Source organism: Eleginops maclovinus, chromosome 19 (assembly GCF_036324505.1).
Source record: "Eleginops maclovinus isolate JMC-PN-2008 ecotype Puerto Natales chromosome 19, JC_Emac_rtc_rv5, whole genome shotgun sequence".
NCBI lineage: Eukaryota > Metazoa > Chordata > Actinopteri > Perciformes > Eleginopidae > Eleginops > Eleginops maclovinus.
In genome coordinates this window covers 19,510,145-19,531,328 of record NC_086367.1, presented here as the reverse complement: position 1 = coordinate 19,531,328, position 21,184 = coordinate 19,510,145, and the positions used below count along the sequence as shown (strand labels likewise).

At 40.0% G+C, this 21,184-nt stretch overlaps 2 protein-coding genes and 1 non-coding gene across 5 annotated transcripts; all 3 read right to left on the bottom strand.

Annotated features, from left to right (window-relative positions):
* Positions 1-479: 479 nt before the first annotated feature.
* Positions 480-552, bottom strand: trnaa-agc (transfer RNA alanine (anticodon AGC)). Its single transcript has one exon. It is a non-coding gene; the product is annotated as a tRNA-Ala (tRNA).
* Positions 553-1,187: 635 nt separating this feature from the next.
* Positions 1,188-7,330, bottom strand: mapre3a (microtubule-associated protein, RP/EB family, member 3a). 2 transcript variants are annotated; one of them, XM_063908117.1, is made up of 7 exons: positions 7,112-7,330; positions 5,298-5,425; positions 5,068-5,213; positions 4,570-4,762; positions 3,542-3,684; positions 3,054-3,206; positions 1,188-2,579 (listed from the first exon to the last, which is right to left on the bottom strand). In XM_063908117.1, exons 2-7 carry the CDS (start codon positions 5,416-5,418, stop codon positions 2,511-2,513), a joined length of 825 nt encoding a protein of 274 aa, XP_063764187.1. In that variant the 5' UTR covers positions 5,419-5,425; positions 7,112-7,330; the 3' UTR covers positions 1,188-2,510. The 2 variants fall into 2 exon arrangements, with proteins under 2 accessions (XP_063764187.1, XP_063764188.1); XM_063908118.1 differs by having other exon boundaries at positions 4,606-4,762.
* A 685-nt stretch (positions 7,331-8,015) lies between these two features.
* Positions 8,016-19,658, bottom strand: dpysl5a (dihydropyrimidinase like 5a). Of its 2 annotated transcripts, none has more exons than XM_063908781.1 (13): positions 19,532-19,658; positions 16,807-17,077; positions 14,424-14,582; positions 13,688-13,867; positions 13,494-13,562; positions 13,329-13,373; positions 13,057-13,132; positions 12,326-12,482; positions 12,095-12,236; positions 11,601-11,743; positions 11,264-11,471; positions 10,521-10,689; positions 8,016-9,877 (listed from the first exon to the last, which is right to left on the bottom strand). In XM_063908781.1, the coding sequence occupies exons 2-13, from the start codon at positions 17,065-17,067 to the stop codon at positions 9,792-9,794; spliced, it is 1,695 nt and encodes a 564-aa protein (XP_063764851.1). In that variant the 5' UTR covers positions 17,068-17,077; positions 19,532-19,658; the 3' UTR covers positions 8,016-9,791. The 2 variants fall into 2 exon arrangements, with proteins under 2 accessions (XP_063764851.1, XP_063764850.1); XM_063908780.1 differs by lacking the exon at positions 19,532-19,658 and adding an exon at positions 17,235-17,325.
* Positions 19,659-21,184: the final 1,526 nt, after the last annotated feature.

Sequence of the window (21,184 nt, the reverse complement as noted above, 5' to 3'; positions counted from 1 at the left end):
CGTTACTGTATTTATCGTGAAGGTAAAACAGGACAGAAAGAGAAACATCAGCTAGAAACTTGTGTTCACCTCTGAATGTTGTGAAGTATGTTAATAGAGTCCGCTACGCTGTGCTGCCATCTGCTGGACTTTATTGGGACCTAGAAACTTCTGGCTGCTGCTGGTATGTTGAACTTTCCTGATAATGTGATATGCTGAATTTTCAGAGACGGTGAGGGTGACGCTCCCACTGGACCACCATAGAAGCTAAATCTCTTTAGGTTTTGATATTTTTTAGTCGCGAAAAGTTGCACTTCCCATCGACCGTACAATTTCTACCAGATAAAAAGTAGTCCATTAACGCCATAAGATGGTTCCCTCATTGCAACTTTTCCACGTTTCCACGCTGATTCAAATTACACAATTTTCTCAACGCAATGAACGTTTAAACAAAGATATCTCAAAAGCAGACACTACATAGTCAAATCAAAAAGTTGTCTTGGAGGATGCGGGCATCGATCCCGCTACCTCTCGCATGCTAAGCGAGCGCTCTACCATTTGAGCTAATCCCCCGCATGACATGAGCGGAAGTAGCTAGCATCAGATTGCTGGGCTGCAGAGGGTCTCAGTGTGTATCTATTACATGGAAAGATGGGATTCAAATCTTTAGTAAACTAATTACATAACGTAAATCATTAGACTACTTCTTCCATGTCTGTTAATAGCATGCCTAAAAAAGAGAGTTGTCAGTCTCATGATCTGTATTTTGTTGCTTTGGTTTTCTTACTTATTTATCTAATTTGTCGTAGGCTTTAGCCCATACAATCCTATACATTTTTCCTAAGTTATATTACACTGTACCATTATTTTATTTTAATATAAATACTATACCATACTTAACCTTTAGTATATCTTATACCTTTTAAAATACTATGTAATAAATCATGCTATAATTACGTTACACTGTCTTAATAAATAATATATGTTTTTATTTTACAGGCAACACTCACTATATTTACTTTATCACAGCATATATTATTATGGTGTACAATTATAAACTGTATACTCGATGAACTGACTCTGTTGGGATGAATGAGGTTTTTTTTAAGTTAAGTTAACTCACCCTTTTGTAGGGTTCATTCAGTGAACATTTAACCCATGTGAGCTTGCAATGCAAATCTATTTGACTCAAAAGCAACCACCACAATTTATTTCACAACTGTTTATTTATTCAAAACTCAAAGATGAGTGTTCTGTAGATGTTTACATGGTCAATGAATGCAAGTTTGAGATCAGACGACAGCCAGTTTGCTAGTAAAAAAAGCAGGGGAAGGATAAGACTACTTCCTTAGTTTAACTGGATGCTTAAGATGACCAGTTACCGGTCACAGATTGTATTAATACTGACTTCAAGCCAAACTACAACTCATAGCATATACCCTGGGCAACCCTTATCAGCAAATAAAAACAAAGTATGATTAGCAGGTAGACATGACATTACATGTCTTGTGAAAGTGTTTCTGTGTTAATTCATTGTCAGGCTCCTTTATATTTAAGATTCAAACATTAGTACTGCTACAATCTATACCCTTGTGGTCAGTCTGCAGGTGGCTTTCCACCTCTAAATGTTAAACTCATAGGCTTCTTCGTGATGGCCTTTAAGATACAACTGCCGTTAATCAGGATCGTGCGACATCGGACAAAATCTTGACACAAATTACAAACACAAAATATCACTCATTCACAGTCAATGTGTAACATTCTCATGCTCAGATATGTTGCTGATCAATAGTGAATAATCACAGAGCACTGATCATACGCCTTGAGTCATTACACAACAGAATTTCCTTCAGCATTTCTACATGCCATTAACGCACCATACCAGAAACTTAAAGCTTGATACTTACTCAAGCACAAACCATAACCTAAATAACACACATGGCCTCAGCTTTCACTTCGTGTACAGTAGGTTATGCACCAATTTTGCTACAGAAAGTTAATCATAATTAAATATAAGTTAAATAAATAAGAAATAGTTATTAAAAAGTCACTTTTGTTACAGTTTTAGTAGCTCTGGGAGTGACCTGACGGCACTTCAGAGCTTTGTTGTTGCTGTGCTCTATGCACACAAAAGTCAAATAAATAACTCCATAACGAGCAAAGACTTGGTTCTCTCAGAAATCACAATGTAGGCAATATTTACAGACTTAAAATTCACTGTTTGCCATAACAACCTCCATGCCAGGCTTGGCTTGATTTTCTGCGTTACTCATGCTGAAATAACTGGGATATGTGGGACATAATTGTTACTGTGGAGGCAGGGAGGAGCAGCAGATGATGATGCACAGTAGTGTGTATAGTGAGTAAACGGCCAGAGGGAGAATGGGGGGAGGTTACGCTATACATATGAAAAAGAAAGGAAAAGACAGACAGGGAGCAGGGATAACGGTGAGTATCTATTGGGAGCGTGCAGAGGAAGTAGAAAACAAATGAGGGAAATAATAACAGAAGGTGGAGGGGGGGTGAAAAGCTCAGTATTCATCCTGGTCCAGGTGACCTTGTTCTTCGAGGTCCTCATCCTCCGGAGGTGCAAAGCCATCCTTAGGAAGATAAAAAAAACAGTTGGGTTTGGTCCAATGTTCTATAGAGGTGATGGTCAATATTCAGTTTTGCAGTCCTGGTTCAGTCCAGTGCTAAAGCTTAAACAAGTCAGATTTTATCCAAACCTGCTGAACCGACTTTTTGAATTATCACACTTGATGTGCATTAAGTAAGCAATATGACAACATGATTAACATTTATGTTATAAACAGTGTCTGACAGGCAGTTTGCAACTTACTGCTGAGCAGAGGTGACTGGGAATATGAATTTGATCAATTTTGAATGAGGTGGGAGAGAGGAAAATTTGCATTGTGCACAATGTTTTCCTAACTAGAAAGTGAATGTGTTTCTGGGGTGATGAGACGAGACATGGCTGAGTTTGTCTCAAATAAGTCCTAACTCTTTGAGGAAAAGGACATGCAGATTGAAATGGTGCAGTGCAGCCTGCATGTGTTGCAGTAAAGGATGCCCACCTCTGTTGCGTAGAGAATGTTGATTATACTGGACAGGACGGAGTTGTTTTCACTCTCGTGTTCCTGGCAGATCAGCTCGATGTCCCGTAGTTTGCTGAAGTAGAAGTCTCGCTCCTTCTCTAATCCGTCCACAGTCAACTTCAACTCCATCAACTGAGAAAGGAAAAAAATATATATGTATTTACACAAGAAGGCCGTACGCAAAAATAATTATTCATCACAACAAAATACGTTTGAATAATAATACTTCACACATCAAAATCAAAATGAATGTCTTTGATTTGAGTCTTTTTATTAACAGTATATATATATATATATTTACAAAACAAACAAATCAGGAGACATTTTGACTTGTTATTAAAGTAAACCAATGATGTAGAGAACAGTTAATATGTCCTACTAAAACATGTCAAAATGTCGTGAACCAGTAGGTTTGAATATACTGTATAAGGAATCCATAGACATGAGAGAGTACTCTTGTAGTCTACCTGTTGATTTAGCTCCATGATCTCAGCATCACTTCCCCCGTTTCTAGACAAAGGTGGATTCTTCCTCATAGCTGGAACGTTGTGTTGGACCCGCTGCGGTGTAGGCATGTTTTTGGGAACTGTTGGAGATGTCCTCTGTGGTCCTTGGGGGCAAGAGAGGTGATTAGAGAGGTTTATCATCTGAATTAAAATAGATTGTATTACAGAAGTAATGTTGGCTTTATAGCAATTGTGGCGATGGATAGAGCACATTATAGAGAGCTGATGTTTTCAGCTTATAGCATAATGTTGTGTTATTGAGATGCCATTTTGTTGTGAAACGTTTTTGTTCTGTTGAAATTCTTTCTCAACAAAACTGATACTGATTGGATTGTCAGATTGAATGTCCTGCTAAGATAATTAATACAGAGAAACCCTGTGTCCTGCCAAACCTCTATAAGTGCTTCAGCAGAGGTGTTAAACTCAAAGTCAAAACATGCCAACACAGTTTAGAAATTAAATGCAGTCACTTTGCCCATTAACAACCACACTGCTCACCAGTGACAATGTCACAAAAGCAGGCTAATTACGTTTTCTGCCACGATTTCAAGCATAAATCTTTCACAGAGACACAGCGAGGCTGGCTGACATTACTCTTGTTAGTAAAATGAGACAAACTTTATAGTTTCTCTGTCCAGCCTTCAGACAGATATGGGGCTGCGACAGTGTTGCATCAGCTGCTTGATGCGGACACCGGAGAGAGTGGTTGCATTTGATATTTCTACAGATGTTCTTGCACATCTGCTGATGTTAATCAATTAGAATTGGGAAGACAAGTTGCAATTGGCAAGTCCGTGGTGATTGCTAACATCCTAGCAGTACCTGTACCATACCTACACGGTGTCATGTGGCTTGTGAATGCTGGGCAGTGAGATGGATCTAAGAAGATAGCAGTCAGTCTGTGAATCGTGCTGCTCACACCACTTGCGCTTCAGAGCCATCCAAAGCTCAGCAAGACCGTGCAGCAAAGCCGAAACTGTTTTGTTTACCTGCGTATCTCTTTGGTTTGTGGATAAAGTGATCACCTGGGTTGGGGGCAGGGGCCACGTCTTGCCCCTGTCTGGCTAGTAAAGGGTCATACTCCTTCCCATCATAGTTGGCGTCGAAGAACTTCTTGAACCACTGCACAAATTCAAAGTTGTCCTGGAACTTCCCTTTTACTAGCTTTTCTACAGGAATTATCTGGAGGATGGAAACAGGATTCAGAAAAGTCACAAACAACTAACTGATTGAATAACACAATCAAAATAAGTGTGGCAGCGGTAGACCGGCAACTCCCTTGTTATGTTGTGTAAAATGACTGTTTTTGTAAATTAATGGTGTCTGGTAGTTTGGTATAGGGCATGATACAGGGTTCTGTTCCCTGTAATGAACTGATTTTGTAAAAGTACCTTCTACAACCGAATTTCGAAGTATCACAAACATCCCTTTTAAATACTATGACAAATACGGTGAAAAACATGATTATATGACAGAAGTAAACTGACTTTGTCCACACTCATCCTTTTGAAAGCTGCCTGAAGAACTTTGAAGTTGTGTATGGATTCATGCTCCAGCTTGGCTTGAAATTTGACCTTCTTCAGAAGGATACAGCCCGGGAACAACATGTCCATGAACTGGCAATATGCCGCTCCTGGAAAACACAAAGATGCAACAATATATTTCAGTTGTCTTCTGATTCATGTTGAGCAGTATTTATTTCGAACGTTGGCCTTACCTGAACAGAGCTGTTCGATCTTCGTATAGGTAAGGTGCAAAGAATCGTTGACCCATGCCAGCATGTCATGTCGGCTGAGGTTGTCAATAGACACAGATGTGGCGTACACATTCACAGCCATCCCCTCCCTGAGACAAACGTAAACAGAGAGGAATAAGACTTTCAGTCTGATTATTTTTGGGCCTTTTATCTAAACCTTAAAGATGTTTGTCTAGTAAGTTAATCATAATATTTCAAACCGATCACTTAATCAGTCTTTGATTGATACACTGTGTGTAAATGGATATACACAGATTGCTCTTATCATGTTTAACTTCCAAGATATCCCACCCTCTACTACACCAAGTGGCTACACTATGTTTGTCACTGCCCCACACACCTTTACCCAACTTTATTGTCTTGAACAACAACTCTATGTTTTTAACTTCCGCATAGATGCCATAACAATGTTTATAATAAGCACAAACAGCAATAAAGTGACAAAGTGTTAACATCATAAACAGTACCCGACAAATAGCTCAGATGTGCAATGCAACAGATCAAAGATAAAAGCACTATTTGAATAAATAATACAATAAGTATGACACTTGCTTTTAAAGTTATTTCTCAATCATTGATTTAATTTAATGTAAGCCACATAAAAAAAGTTGAAACAATTAAATCCTTTGAGTTTTTCCTAAACCAAATTCCCTAAACGTTAGTAGACTTAGTTACTGTTGAGTGATTGACTAATTGTTCCATATCTTGAGTTTCTAAAGACCTACTTTACTGGACTCATTTAAAACCAGTTTCTTGATATAATTGTCCTGGATATCTAATGTAGGATGTTATGCTGTAGTATTAATCAGTATGAACTATTGAGTGGAGGGTTGTTTTGCCTGTAAACACAGAGCCTGACAAGCATCTTTAATTTCAGTTTTAATCTACAGATGTGTGTTGAGAGCATAATCCCCCCCTAGATTAAACAGAAATATCCTGATGTTTGCGAGCAGCTTTACACATCTGGCAGAGGCACACTTCACTCTGCTCACTTTGCTCGCCTGATAATACCTCCGGTGGTGTTGTGTCAGAATGCGCCTGTAACACCTTGACATTCCCTGCAGCAAAAAGCCACATTAACACAATAATAAACTAGCAGGTCACACTCCGCACTGTGCCTCCATATGACACGCAGATTAAATTAGAGTGGCGTATCTCACATTCTAGTGAAACGCGGGGCTGTAGTGTGAGCGGTCTTTAATGGTGATAACAGTGATATTATTGTGACTGCATCTTCAACAGCGTGCAGCAGTTTCCCATGGGGTTTTGCTAGCTTACAATTACATGATTATAAACTACAACAAACAATAAAACGTGTTCGTGGCACAACACAGACGCATAGCTTGCAGTTGGAGTTTTTTTTTTAATGAATATGTATTATTATATCAGAAGAAAGGGAAGTCTATTTTTCTAAAACCGTCCGGGCCTTTTCTAGAAAGCTCCGATGGTGACTGCAGCAAAACGCTTGGTGCAAAACCCGAAAACTAACACTAGCAGCAATGGGGCGGGGGTCTGGCATTTAAAGCCCGAGCTGAGAACAATAAATGCCCCGTTTGCTAGGTGGCTTTCTCTGTTTTTAAATAAAACCCGCAACCCTGGTGCTGGTGTTTTCCAAGCGGCCCCCTCTACAGGCCTCCCGGAATAGCTCAGGACTGTCAGTGCACGGGAAATATCCTCCCTGCATGGGAATAAAAAACACGCTCCCCCAGACAGAAAGAGAAACACACAAAGCGAGAGCCTGCGTAATGTTTGGAATTTTGCTGGTTGATACTCACTGTTTTCTCGGGTGTTTGTGTTGTTATCTCGCTGGCTGTATTCCTTAAGTCAATGCTCGCTGCTGTCGTCGTTGTCAGAGCCTGTGCGCGGTGCAGTGCTTGGTAACGGGCCGCCCTGTCTGGGGCTGCAACAATCCTGTAGCTACTGCGCATGCGCGTGGCTCCATGCTGTTAAAGGTTCATTATAAATAGGACTTTGGCCTGCTACAGCTAAGAGACACATTATGTGTCTGTTGGATTTTAGGCCTGCCGGTGACTGAGGTTTTATTACAGTCAATGGGTTTTAGTGAAGTCACGGTACACAAAAACACCTTATGTTATTGTGTTTATTCATGGTGCTGGATTTAAAACGTGTCAGCAATAAAGGTGATATTCAGATAGTTAGAAGTGCTATTACAGCAATTAATAGTGATTTTCTAAAGTGATTAATCCCGCAATTATTTAGTCAATTCATTATTTGGTCAGAACAAACTAGATCCATCCCTTCAATCATTTATTAAGGCTATTCATATTGAGAATTCTGCAACAAGGCTATTTAAAATGGGTTTAAAAAAATAATAAAGCACTGACACAAAGTGCAAAATAAACACCAAAAAAGGAATCCAAAAACAGCTCAAAACAGGATTTAAAGTAATTTTTGAAGTAAGAATATAAGCTTGGGTAGACTAAAAATGATTTAAGCTGTTGAAAACTGGTTCCCAAACTAGATGTTACTTTTTGTGAAGGGTCAAATAAAGCTGTGAAATTATTGAAGTGACTTAAAAAGAACAATACTTTTACTAAAATGTAATGAAGTATAAGTATAATGTAGCACGAACATACATTTCACGGTACAAGTGCAGTAAGGGAGTAAATGTTACGTTTCAATCAGACACTGGATTCAGTTGGAGATTTCATTGTGGTTTATTTGCACTCAAATCATGTGATATAGAGCTGCAAGGGAAAAACAAGAGATAAAAGGAATTAAATGTGGCGACACATTGTTCAGCACCGGTGTACATTTGGGACAGGGGAAAACAAGACTCACTAGAGATTGTAAAAGTAAAATCTGTACAAAAACAAACAATGATGTAGGACTGTAACTGTAGAGTGAAGATCTTCTTAAAAAAACTGAGGTTAAAAAAGATCAAGATATTGTGTGCATCCCTGCTTTACACTGCAGGTTTGACAAAAAACAACAAAATCACGTACAAAGACAATTATTCACAATGTCTGTAACTAAAAGAAACAACAATAATAGACAACACAAATTCAGTAGTAGTATCAGTGCTTTTCCTTAGTTGCTCAGTGGCCTACAGTGTGATGGCATTTGATACCCTGAAGAAATGGCATTAATTAACTAACATATCTGCTGAAAAAACCCTCTCTGTGAATGCTGAAGAGGATCGCATCATCTTCTTTTAATGCTTCACAGCAGGGCTGGGCAATAGGTAAAATAAAAAATCATGTATCACAATATTTTTGGCCAAATACTTCGATACTGTGACATATTGTTGGGTAAACCATTGATGCTTTCAAATTATGAGAATTTGGATATTTATCATCAGTAATGCCAGTATAAAGTCATATAATATAAAAGAACAGTCTGGTTAATTGAGAAAATTAAACTTTAAATCAGGAAAAGACAGCTTACAATCCAAAATCTAACACCATGTGGAGTCTGATATCACGGTGCAATAAAGAAATGGTGCCCAGCCCTACTTTACAGTGGTGTTATTGTCAGAGGAATATTTTGAACCCTGCCTTTCAGACCAGTAAAAGCGCTCATCATGATCTGTGCATGGCGATGTGTTGTGGGTGGGAGTGTTCTCGGGTGAGAAGAAGGCAGTTTGGGTGAGACTTTTTGCTCTCTGTGGTAAAATGGATACGATCAAAAAAATGCAGCGCAACATTAGTGCTCATTACAGTAGTTCTAACTATGGTACCATGCACACAGTATAGGTTCATTCACATTTGGTGGGGGTGGAACAGAAGTTCTGCTATAAGGCTGTAAACATGATCGGAAATACTTATCGGACAATAATGAACTACTGACCCAAGACCTCGTTCTTATTTAGGAAATCATTCTAACGCGGTAGCATCGACGGAAAATAGCACAACACAATATAAATAATCAATAAACAAACGCATAGAAAAGGTTAGCTTGCATTATGATACTTCAATTGGTCAAATATATTTTTCATAACTGACATACTAATGTCATGCCCTTGTAATAATTTATTACATCTCATTCACCCTGGATCGCAGTAAGAAAGACATTTGTGATATTTGTGACATTAAATCATGTAAAAAGGCATCTAAATAGTACATGATACAAGTGCAAAATCGTATTTTACAGTGAGGTAACACAATCGCATCATAAAAACCATGACTCACCTTGATACTCGTAAAACTATTAGTTAGATATTTCCCCTAATGTAATCCAACAGCCAAAGTTATTCTTTAGGAACTCATTTTTTGTTATTTGCTCTTACATTTGGTTATCAATTGACTCAATTTTTTGGTAACCACTCATAGTTTGATCGATTTTCAAATATTGTTACGGCAAATGTATTACAGTTTAACGTGTCCTATGTAACTGTGCTGAGTTCAACATAAAAACTTCAGAAAGAAAAACAAGTCGTCTTGCTTGGCCTTATGTTTCCCTCAGGTGTCGATCTTCTGCCTCACGTCTGATTGGTTACCAGATGCCGCTGGATCTCCCTCCAGGAGGAGCGAGGATCCTGGCCGAGGACCTCTTAGGAATTTTGTCATCAATCTGGGCACCTGGAGCAGCAGAGAATATGATCATGAGCAGGGTTCAGCACAAAGTATTTCCTGGTATAATTTATTTGCGTCCAAATCATATTTTCTTGTGGTATTGTAAGGGGTTGTCTCCAAACAGCTAATGTATTCTAATTCCGTTTAATTGGATGTTAAGTTCACAGTTTTGGCATGGAATAAGGCCATATGTCGCTTGAATAATGGTCATACTCATACGAAAATAATGTAAATAAATCCCCAGGCACCGACTCTTTGTACATTTCGTGCAAAAAGCTCTTTGATATCATATCTGTCTATTTAAGACATAACTATTATTTTAAAAACAAACTAGGCCACTCTTTAATGTGTGTACATGTGAGGAACATATCAGGAAGTGTACGCTTTCTGTATACCTTTTACGGTGTATTAAAAGTACAATAATTACTCAACCTCTACATTTCTTAAATATGGCGCCCTCTTCAGACCAAGTCATGTATGTTTTAACATTTGGAAAAAGCCACAAGATGCCTCAATCACAAGACACAGTATCTCAACAGGTGGACAAAGGAATAGACAAAAAAGGCATCTGGATCACATTCCTAGTGTCATCATATGGAAGTGAAACGGAGATGTTCGCTGATCTCTGAATATGTCTGCTGGTTCTTACCGGACAGGCTGAAGCTAGACTCTTGGAGGTCCCTCACACCGCCGTGCCGGGTGGAGGGGCGAGTCGGAGTGTCCAAATCTGGAACCCCAAATTCCCTCTTTCCTGAGTTGAGCACCGGGACTACTTCACCAGTGTAGGGCTCTCGTTCCACAGCTTTCACAGCCTGGCTCTGGAAAATCAACATGGTAAGACAGATAAAAGAACACAATCAAGTTAATGCACATTTGTAAGCCAACGAACTCTTGATCCAATATTTTTAAACCAAGTTATAAACATGAGTATAAACAATTTCTTAGAAGAAACTAGTAGAAGTATTAAGAGTAAAACATCTAAAGTAAGTCTTCTGACAGTCAAGACAGCAGATTTGTCGGACTACAGTTGGTCTGTAAGATTTTATTCAAGATTTAACAACGAGGGGTTTGAAAAGGTTTCAGGTTGATGAAAAAAGAACCGTTTTGGAAGAAGGAAAGGAGAGAAAGAAAATAGAGACAGTAAGTAGGTACCAAAGAAGAAAGGGATGGGAAAACAAGGGGAAACCAATAAAACGAAAACGATCAAAGCAAGGAATGACAGAAAGAAAGATGGATGAAGAAAGTACAGAAAGAAGAACATAAGGAAGAAAGAAATGGCAAATAAAGAATTAAACAAGTGGAGGAATAAAGAAAAACAAAGAATCAAAAGAACGAAGTGGAGCAAGAAATGAATGAATGAATAAAGGAAGTAAAGATGGTTGTGTCTGATACCTTTTCCCTCTGCACCATCTTCTTGTAGAGGAGATCAGGAAAGGTCCTCAGGGGGCAGAACTTCCCCGAGCCCTCAGCACATGTAAACATCCCGTTCTCACAGACCACACGACCCCGGCTGATGGTGACCAGTGGCACGCCATGGCAGCGGAGACCCTCATACAGGTTCATATCTCCTCCCTGGAACTGGTTATCCACAGAAATGGTCCTGCAGACAGAGATGGAAAAAGAAGAAGAAGACCCCGTTAATTTAGAAACCCAATCAGCTTCCAGGGATTGGAGTTAAAAGCTGCTGTGAGGCACACTGGTCGATGAATGGATGGATCGAGTTTCATACTTGGATCCCTCAGGGTCCCAGACCACCACATCAGCGTCTGCTCCAGCGATGATCCGCCCCTTCTTCGGGTAGAGGTTGTAGATCTTGGCTGCGTTTGAGCTTGTGACAGCAACAAAGCGATTCTCATCCATTTTACCTCCGATCTGGGAATTAAAGCAAATACACCATTTATGTTTGAAACCTTAAGAATAAAAAACGTATAAAAAGGGACAGTGCAAACTATTAAGCATTGTTGTATAATCACCAGCTAGTCAAGTTACAATTTTTCATCTGAAGTCACTGAGAAAATGTTTCAGACACCCTAAAATCAATTTATAATATTAACAAAATATATAAAAATACTTAAAAAGACATTGTTACTGAAATATAGACTTAACATCTGACAAAAGTAGAACACATGTATTTTCTGCCCATACATACATTCATAGAGGAAACAGATGTCCTATTTTGGCAGTTTTCTAGCAGCCACTCGGCAACAAAAGAGCTCCACATACCACTCCTTTCTCCCAGATGACGCTCATGCGATCCTGAATGCCGGGGAGCCCGTGGGGGATCTTTGTGAAGTCGTCCTTACCCATCGCTCTCTGTTTGGTGGTGAATGGACGGTGGTCCGAGCCCACAACATTCAGAGTGTCGCTGCGGCCAAACAGAGTGAGATCAGATTTAGAAACCAGAAACACTGACATCAGACTACATTGAGTTTAAGGTTTGATTGTTTTCCTTACTTTCCCAGCAGGCCCATTAGGTAGTTGGGAGTGCTGGGGTCCAGGCGGAGAGGAGGCACAGTGACGTGTGCAGCAGCGTGGGCCCAGTCCTGGTGATAGTACTGCATCCCGTTGAGCACAGCGTGGGCTGTGGTTGTTTCCCCGTGGACAACCTTACCTGTGGTTAGACAGTACAATATAAAGAGTCAAATGAATGTGAAAAGAGTGTTGTAAAAAAAGGGAGGTTAAGCATGCAATAGTTAAAGAGATTAAGCAAGCAGACCACTTTTGTTCAGAACATTTTTCATTACTTTTCATAAGATTTTATATGTGTTGGAATGCAGAGCAAAAGGACTGGGATAAGATGGGGGGTGGAGGGGCGAATAGAACATTTCCATAGTGAGGGGGGTTTCTCTGGAGTCAGCTTTTGGTAAAACATTCAATTCATTGTCCTTCACATAGCATCCTTCTTTCTCCCCCCAAAAAACATTGCTGACTATTTGGGTATTGCCAAGATATACAGCCATGCTCATGAAATGCAAGATAGGAAGTACTTGGTCCCAGTTCATTTGGATTTCAGGGGTTGTAAAGAACCAAACTGATTTTCATGTCATACAGTACATCTCTTTGATAGAGCTTCCCTTGTATAATTGAAAAAGTTACAATTTCCAAGGTTTTTCTCTAAATGTATGTATTGTATATACATTTGATATTACTTGCTTTGGAAACATTCCCAACAGAGACAGCCTTACCCTGCATCTTGGCTGTAGCTACTACATCTCCTGCAGACATACTGGACACATTGACCAGATAGATCGGGCAGTGGGCCTGACAGAAAACACACACAGGGAATTAAAAGTTATAACAGAAACACTCATCTTTTATTAATTTTCCTAAAATCTGTTTTTCTGTGCACTCAAGTAAATATCAACAGGACAAGTGCTGCTTTATTTATTTTTAGAAAGTTTTTCTTTTGCAAATGAACAAATGTTCCTTTATTTCTTGCTGAAGAGATCTCACTCACCCTATTTGCGATGGTGATCGCCCTGTGGGTCGCCTCAGCTTCCAGCTGTAAAGAAACAGAAATCGGTGAGGCATCATGTTGAGATAAGATTATTTTATTACATAAATTATATCCAATCTCTCGACAAGACTCTGGATATAATGAAAGTCATGCTGAGTGTGGTACCTCTTCAGGCCTGCTGATTTCAATCCCCTCTGGGCCGCTGATGCCCAGGTCCAAAGCTTCCTTTGCACCCTGTGAGGAGACAAGAGAATACCGTGAATAAAATGTATTACAAATGACCAAAATTAATTAACACAAGCATCTATGATCATTTAATATGTATTCTACAACAGATTAAATGGAGTGATCACCCTCACCTCGGCCACCAGTTCCCCATTCTCAGCGTGGACCCTTGCTATGGCTCCGATGTCCTTACACTGCTGCAGAGCCTGGAAGAGCTCGCTGTCCCTCAGCATGAACATGTCCTTATAGGCCATGAACATCTGGAAGGAATTCACTCCGTGCTCCCTCACCAGCTTCTCCATCTCAGCTCGCACCTGCAGGAAGGGAAAATTTGCTTGAGCATCTCTCTGCTTGAAACCAGTGTCCTTCTACAGAAAAATATCTGGGCCACTCAAATAGTTTCAAACAGTTTTTGCTTATTCAGGTTCTTAACTGAGTGAAATGACCCAGAAGTATCTAAGTGGCAGTCATGATAAGAGCTGGTCCAGTTCTATAAATTCTATGGAAAGCTGCTTCAATGCTTCCTTTCTTATTTCCTTTAGCATAGGGAACACTGGAGCATCCTCAACCAGGGAAAGGAGATAATGAAGTCCCTCAATTCCTTGCGCCAGCAACATTGAAAGCCACACACTACTTGACCATCAATACCAACGGCCTTTAATGTTTAATTTTACACTTCTCACAAGCTGTTTTTAATGAAGTTGCATAAAAAAAAAAAACCTCTGCTGGGAATTGTATGAAGTCGCTTACAGAAGTAGAGCAGAAGTAAGAAACGCTACAAAACACAATTATTGCTTTGAGTGGGTTTTTGCTGTAAAATCATTTTGAAATGAAAAATCATGTGTAGTGGGAGGGGCAGAGTGGGATTACCTTGGGTCCCCACCAAGTCACTCCCATGTGCAGAGCGTAGTCGCAGCAGGCTTTGGGGTCCGCTGAGCTGCGGCAGTTCTCGTAGGCTTCCAGCAAAGACTCATTCTTCTCTGGAAGAATGTGTCCGATCACCATAGTTGTTCCGCCAGCAAGAGCAGCCTAGAAGAAATACAAACAACAGCTCTCAAGTTATTCAAATTGTAGGGGGGTAATTCTGCAATTATTATTGTGTTCTATTGTTTACTATTCATTTTATGTACACAACTTAAACTGTGTGTTTTATCAATTGCTATTAAAGGCTTAAATGCACTGATGTTAACTGAAATAACTGACTTTAAATGAACTGAAATAATCATTAAACGGCGGCAGTAAGCGATGTTAAAGGTGAATATATTGATTTATTAAACCCATAAATACTAGAGGGAGTGTAATCTTGTGATCTCCTAGCTCTCCTGCTCTAAGCATAAAGGTAGAGGCCACAATTGCAATTAATGCATATTTTATGGTTATTTGTCTAATGATTGCTGAGGGGAATATAAATCCTTTAGTAGTCTATAAACTGCCCCTCACAGTATAATCAAAGCTCACTGTATAATATCTTTTTTTTATGACACCAGCACTTGTTGTTTATTATCTTCCAAGGATTAAGATGTTTGAAACCCACACGTACAGTAAATGTGAATAACCCCGACACGTGAAAACAGAGTGTGTTTTGTGTATGAGTGCATGCTTCACCGAGCATCTGTCAGCTGACCCTAGAGAGTGAAGAAGGGAGGGGATGCGAAGAGGAGGGGGGGCTTGTGTCTGAGAGCCATTGTCTCCAAGCACAATGGCGTTAGTGAAAAGGCTTTGCAGCAGTCTTTGCAGCAGCCCCCTGGTATCCATGGAAACGGATACTGATCTGCATTTGTCTCTGGACTTTTTTTTGGGGAGCGAGGCAGGGAGGGGGCGAGGCGGAGAGGAGTGAGGAGAATAGTGTCTGTCACCGGCGTCTACAGGCAGCAGTCGGTCTGTCCTGTTACTAAATCTGAGGCCCAGCCGCCGTCACCTGTCATACTCCCTCATCTCTCACAGTGTTGAGTCATCATGGAGCCCTGAAGGCAGCGCAGGGTATCCCAGGGTTTATCAGATGCCATGATGACATTATTCCTCACTTTCTGGCAGCCTCGCTAACAGCAGAGTGCCAAATCATCCCTGTGTGATGCTGGTGGAACACACACTCTACAACCTTGTGATACTTCCTGATAAAACATATGCAGCTGCCAAGTAGGGCAGGTTTAAAGTATGAACCTGCTGATTATTCCCTTTAAATAATTGATAGTCATTTTATCTGAAAGAGATGTCCATTACAAGGCTGGTTTGCACTTCAGCTTGCAGCTTGGTCTTTTATAAAAGCTTGTTCCCTTTTTTCTGTGCAGCGCATGTTTTAAGCGATAATCCTGCCCTTGTCAACCGTTATCAGGATTGTTCAAAGCAAAAATTGTAACATCTGTGTCTCTAAGGTGCATATAACAGATCTGAGCCCAAGGTGTCTGTCTAGCAAACAATTTGAACTCAAAGATATTCGACTAACAATCATAGGAAAATAAGAGAACATCTTCACATTTGTAAAACTGAAACCAGGAAATCTTTGCAACATTTGCTTTGAAAAAATATTAACAGATGAGTCGATAATGCGAGTGTCTCATTTACTTTCTGCCCATTTACTAATTAATTAATCAACTAATGGCTAGGGGCTCTACCTCAAAGATTATTAGCATGGTTGAAATAAAAATCCAGTGTGTAACTACTTAAAAACTGAACATATTAACAACAATAAAGCCCCATTCTTAAAAAAACAAAACAGTCCACATCCTCTGCCTAGTTTACATTTTAGGATGCTGTTTATCATTCTATCATACCTTTTAAATGCCTCATATTTAATATCATTTTGGTGTTTACATTCCGCTTTAATTTGGTCCTTTTTCTCAGACATGGAAGTAGAGTAGTTGTATCTCAAAAACAACCTCATAATGCAGAACCAAAAAACCAGAAAGCTGTCTGACATATCAAAACCAAACTGAAGAAGCATCTGTGACATCTTAGCTAAAATTAGCAGCATTAAGAAGCTTTTATTCATCTCTATCTAATGGGGAAAGAACACATTTGTGATCATAGGCAATCTAAAAGTTAGGGCTGATATCCAAGAAAAGCAAGCACAGAAAATAGACTTGAAAATCTAGGTCTTATTCTGCAAATCATTGCTCTTATTTCATGCTTTGACTGGAAAACTTGCCTGTCACATTCAGTGTTGCTTTTACTCTGATCTACAATTAGGAGAGGTGCCCTACTTCCAATCTAAACTCTCCTCTCTATTTTCTTTCCATTTTCAGCAGGACGTTACCTTGGTGCCGCTGTAGAAGTCGTCTGCTGTGGTGGCGTTCATGAAGCTCTCCTCCAGGTGGACGCTGGTGTCGATCCCACCGGGGAGGACCAGTTTTCCAGAGGCGTCGATGACTTTGGCACCACCTGGGATCATCATCTCTTTGCCAACCTGCTGGATGATGCCGTTCTCGATGTAGACGTCAGCCTCCTGGGTGCAGTCATCGTTCACCACCTTGCCCCCCTTTATAAGGATCCGCACATTCGCTGCACTGGAAGACATGGCTATAGCTCTGTAAGGAAGAACAGAGGGAGAAAGATACTCATTGAATCCTGTTTTTGTTCGGTATTGAGAGCAACTGCTAAAACTGTGGTAAACTGACTCAAATCTAAACTAGAAAAGGCACAAAGAAGTTGCAAAAACTGCAATTTTTCTACGAGATGGATTACTTTTTGTAGTTCCTCATCTTGAGACAGTGTAGTAAGTCGAGCAGAGAGAAGAAGCAGTGAAGCTGCCCTGAGACTTGTCTGTCTGGCTGTGACTGACATCAGCTACAGGACTGAGGAGGCTGTCACTGCCTGTGACCTGACGTCCCAGTGCACAGTGACGTAGTGGTGAATAGAAAGAAGCTGAGTCCAGTTGTGGATCACAATAAGGCAGACAAGGGTCAATAAGGCCTTTATTTTCAAATAACTAGAGCAGCATAAAGCCACTTACAATGATGTCCACTCACTAAGTGTACAGAAAACAATCATAGTGGCCAAACAACATGAGCTGAGAAAGTTGAGGTGTGTTCCCAACATTTGTGGAAACTGGCTCTTCTATCAAAGCGCCATGAGCTTTCCCCAGCTTGACCAGGTAGGACACCTAACATTTTGAATGATAATCTCAATCCCTCCAAAGACCTGGGTCATGAGGCAAACTTCATTGCGAAAAATTCATGCAAGGTATCACAGTAGTGTCCGAAAATTAGAAGTTAGAAAATCCAAAGGAAAAGCTTAAACACCCAAAATGGCTTGGGATGTCCAGGTCCTAATCTGATTATGTAAACTTCATGTCCAAGCCGATAAATGATAAAAATGTAGGTTACACACAGTGCTGTCCCACCTAATGATTCGTACCCACAAAAGGGGTCGTCAGAGGTTTCTATATTTTGACTTTTCTCTACTCTTTTCTTCCTTCTTGTCACCAACTCAACAGTTTTACCTCTACTGCTTCTAAAATGGTTCTAATACGATAATACAATAAGGGAAATCAGTTTCAGTTAAACTACTAATATTGTAGAATAAAACAAAAACGATTGATCACATGTAAATATGACTTCATACAAGGGGTCACACCAGCTGTAGCTTCCACTTCAAACCTTAAAGTGTATATGTGTTTTTGGAACCTTATTTATTAAGTTGCTTGGTTTACATTTGAACTTTTACAAATTACACCTATTTGTTACGTTATTGAATGTTCCGGTGTTTTTGACAGTATCCAACATTTCTTTCCTGGCAGCATAGAGATTTGCAACAGCCTTTGCACCATCATGTTGCTAAATTAAATGTTCAGTTTAATAAATAAAGATCTACAATTACATCCTAGCCACAACTACAACACCGCTACACTAATACTATATTCTAAACATAACAAAAAATCCCAGGATAAAAAAATGCAAACCTATTTTTCTTAGTAGTTTTGGGGTAATCTGGGTCTTTGATCAATAACAATGGAACAACCTCCAAGATCTACCTCCTCCCTTCCCTTCTCCACCACAGTATTAGTGATGTGTGTGTGCCCATCCTGCGTGCTTGCGTGCGTGCAGGGTGCGTACGTATGAGGGTGCGGCAACTTTACTGCATGGCATGGACTCCTTCACACATCCAGATATGATGCCTGATAATGGGAGGAGAGGAGGATGTCTTAGGATGGGCATTAATCCTACAGGCTGCAGGTCACGAGCCGAAACACTCATTCAAAAATGTCCTGTGTAGCCCAAAAGCGTGGAAGCAGCTACACCCTATAATAAAGTTAGTATGATAAGACAGGGCCTACTGCTCAGTATGCACTATGGAAGTTGACGCCGGTTGTCAATAACAAACAGGTGAGCCCTAAATTTAAGAACTGCAAAATATGGCATACAACGTAAATAGATTGCAGATAATTCATTCAGCCATGGAACTCAGCTATGGTACTACACATGTGTTTTAATGTTAACTGTATGTCTTATACAAATATAGTATAGGGCCTTGGTAATGTTTGCCAAATGTATTTATCAGTATTGTATTTGTCCATTAAAGCTATTTATATAATCCCAGATATTTAAAATGCAATCCCATATGTCAATAAGTAGAAAACATGTATATTCAGCGGATAATAATACATTTACTGTAAAAATGTAATCGCAGCGGAGTGATGACACTTGTGCGACTTGACACAAAGAACCCGGTCTCCATCCGGCATGAGCGGCGGAGGCACAGCGAGCATTAGCGACCTACAAACCGCTTCACCAACTCTCAGTCCGCCTCTGCCTCCACAATGAGGACAGGCCCTCTATCTAAAGTGTCTCCACGCTGTAAACCTGCACACAGGTTCAGAAGTGTAGCCTTCAAGGGTGTGTTTAGGCCAGTGGCAGGCAGGGCAGACACTCAGACGTGCAGCCCGGAGGCATGAAAAAAAGGTCTCCGGTCTCCAGGAGAGGATTCCCCCCCTATCAAAGAGCCACCTGGTCAGAATAAAGCTGAAGGTGTGCACCACATACCTCCTCTCTGGGCTGCTGCTGCTGCTCCACGCGTCTCTCTGCTTACTTTGTTACAGGAACAGGAGGCAACACAATCTGTGGATGGCACCTTCCGAGGAGACACACACCAGATGGATGTCTTCCTGGCCGGTCTGGGACCAGCAGACCACAGCCTCATCCCAGTCAAGCCAGCGAGGATGCAGAAGTAAGACTTCCGGTTGTGGCTTTCAAAATAAAATCTAAGTTTCAGGTCATGTTTATAGCCATACACATTTTCTCTCTGGTGTATTGGTGCATAGACATTAACTGTAAATCTAGAATAAAAATAATAAAATGAAAGTATTTTGTTTCTTTTGTTTTGAATGAAGGCCTACAATGTAACTGTCGCCAAGGGGAACAGAGATTCAATACAATTCATAATGTTCAGATTTAAAGGCTATTTGTCTAACTTACAGACATTTCATTTCATGCTAAACTGCATTAAATCATATGAATAAAGAAATACTAATAATATAAATACTCTCTCTATATATAAATATTCCATATGACAAATATTAAGTTGCTTGCATATATTTTGAAAGAACATGATAGCAATGGACTGGGTTTCTCGCTAACACATTTAAACACTCTTATTTTGTTGGCTAATCATTAGTTTCCGGTACAATTCCAAGTGTCTCCTAATAACTTGACGCAGCCCTCAGCATCCAGGACGTGAGACGGTGCGACGGTCCAATCGGCAGAGGGGAGGGAGGCTCGGTCGCCTAAGCAACCAATTACTGTGGATTTAGGGCGTGTCCACTGTGAGGAGGCTGTACCACTATCAGAGGAGGGGGGGGGGGCATAAATATAAGGGTGAGGCTGCATAATTAATTTGAATTATGTCTTATAATTATTAAGAGCTATAGCTTTACATAATTGAATAGCTTAGTCTATTTTGTCTTTTACGACCTGAGCATGATCCTAAACAATTATGCAATAAAAACAGAACAAAAATATTTATGAAAGATTATTTGCTATTATTATTTAATGTACGTGCAAGACTTTAAACCTAATGTGAATGGTGGCTGAATGAAAGGCTTTATGGTGGCAACATGTTCAGCTCTAATAAGAAAGGAGCTGCAGGGCAACACCCTGATCTTAAGCACAGTTGGTGGTGAGGACCCAGGTGTCAAGACAGCAAACAGCAAATCCCCTGCTGGAGGGCATGATGGCATGGAAACTGGAGCTGAATATCAATATCCACAGCTCCTCTATCAACCCCCTGACAATTGGAGGCTAATTCACAGTAATGAGAACATTAATTTTGGTTGGAAGTGTCTAAATATTAGCCTTATGATTGGGCCACATGTCAATGGAAGCCCACTTAGGCCACCTTTCATTATCAGATGGTTGTCTTTCCTTTATTCAGATTTTATTGTTAATACTAACAAGATATTTTCTCATAATGACAAGATTTTGGACTTAGTTTTTCATAAATATGACAATTATAATGCAACATCATCTCATACTCGAGTAGAACAAAGCCATCTTTAAATTATTTGGTATCCTCTTTTCCGTTGCTTAATAAATAACAATTTATTTAGCAACATTTGAGACAAAACCTAATGACATTGTTTGGCTGTATTTTTTCCCAAAAACCTTAAACTCTGACTTAGCAAAAGAACAATAATGAAA

Coding starts and splice junctions, on each gene's coding strand:
- mapre3a (XM_063908117.1), bottom strand. CDS start 5,418: ATGGCTGTGAATGTGTACGCCACATCTGTGTCTATTGACAACCTCAGC. Junction 5,214..5,297: donor GATCGAACAGCTCTGTTCAG/GTAAGGCCAACG, acceptor TGTGTTTTCCAG/GAGCGGCATATTGCCAGTTC. Junction 2,580..3,053: donor ACATTCTCTACGCAACAGAG/GTGGGCATCCTT, acceptor TATCTTCCTAAG/GATGGCTTTGCACCTCCGGA.
- dpysl5a (XM_063908780.1), bottom strand. Junction 13,374..13,493: donor AAATCAGCAGGCCTGAAGAG/GTACCACACTCA, acceptor GTTTCTTTACAG/CTGGAAGCTGAGGCGACCCA. Junction 12,483..13,056: donor AGCTACAGCCAAGATGCAGG/GTAAGGCTGTCT, acceptor GTCTAACCACAG/GTAAGGTTGTCCACGGGGAA.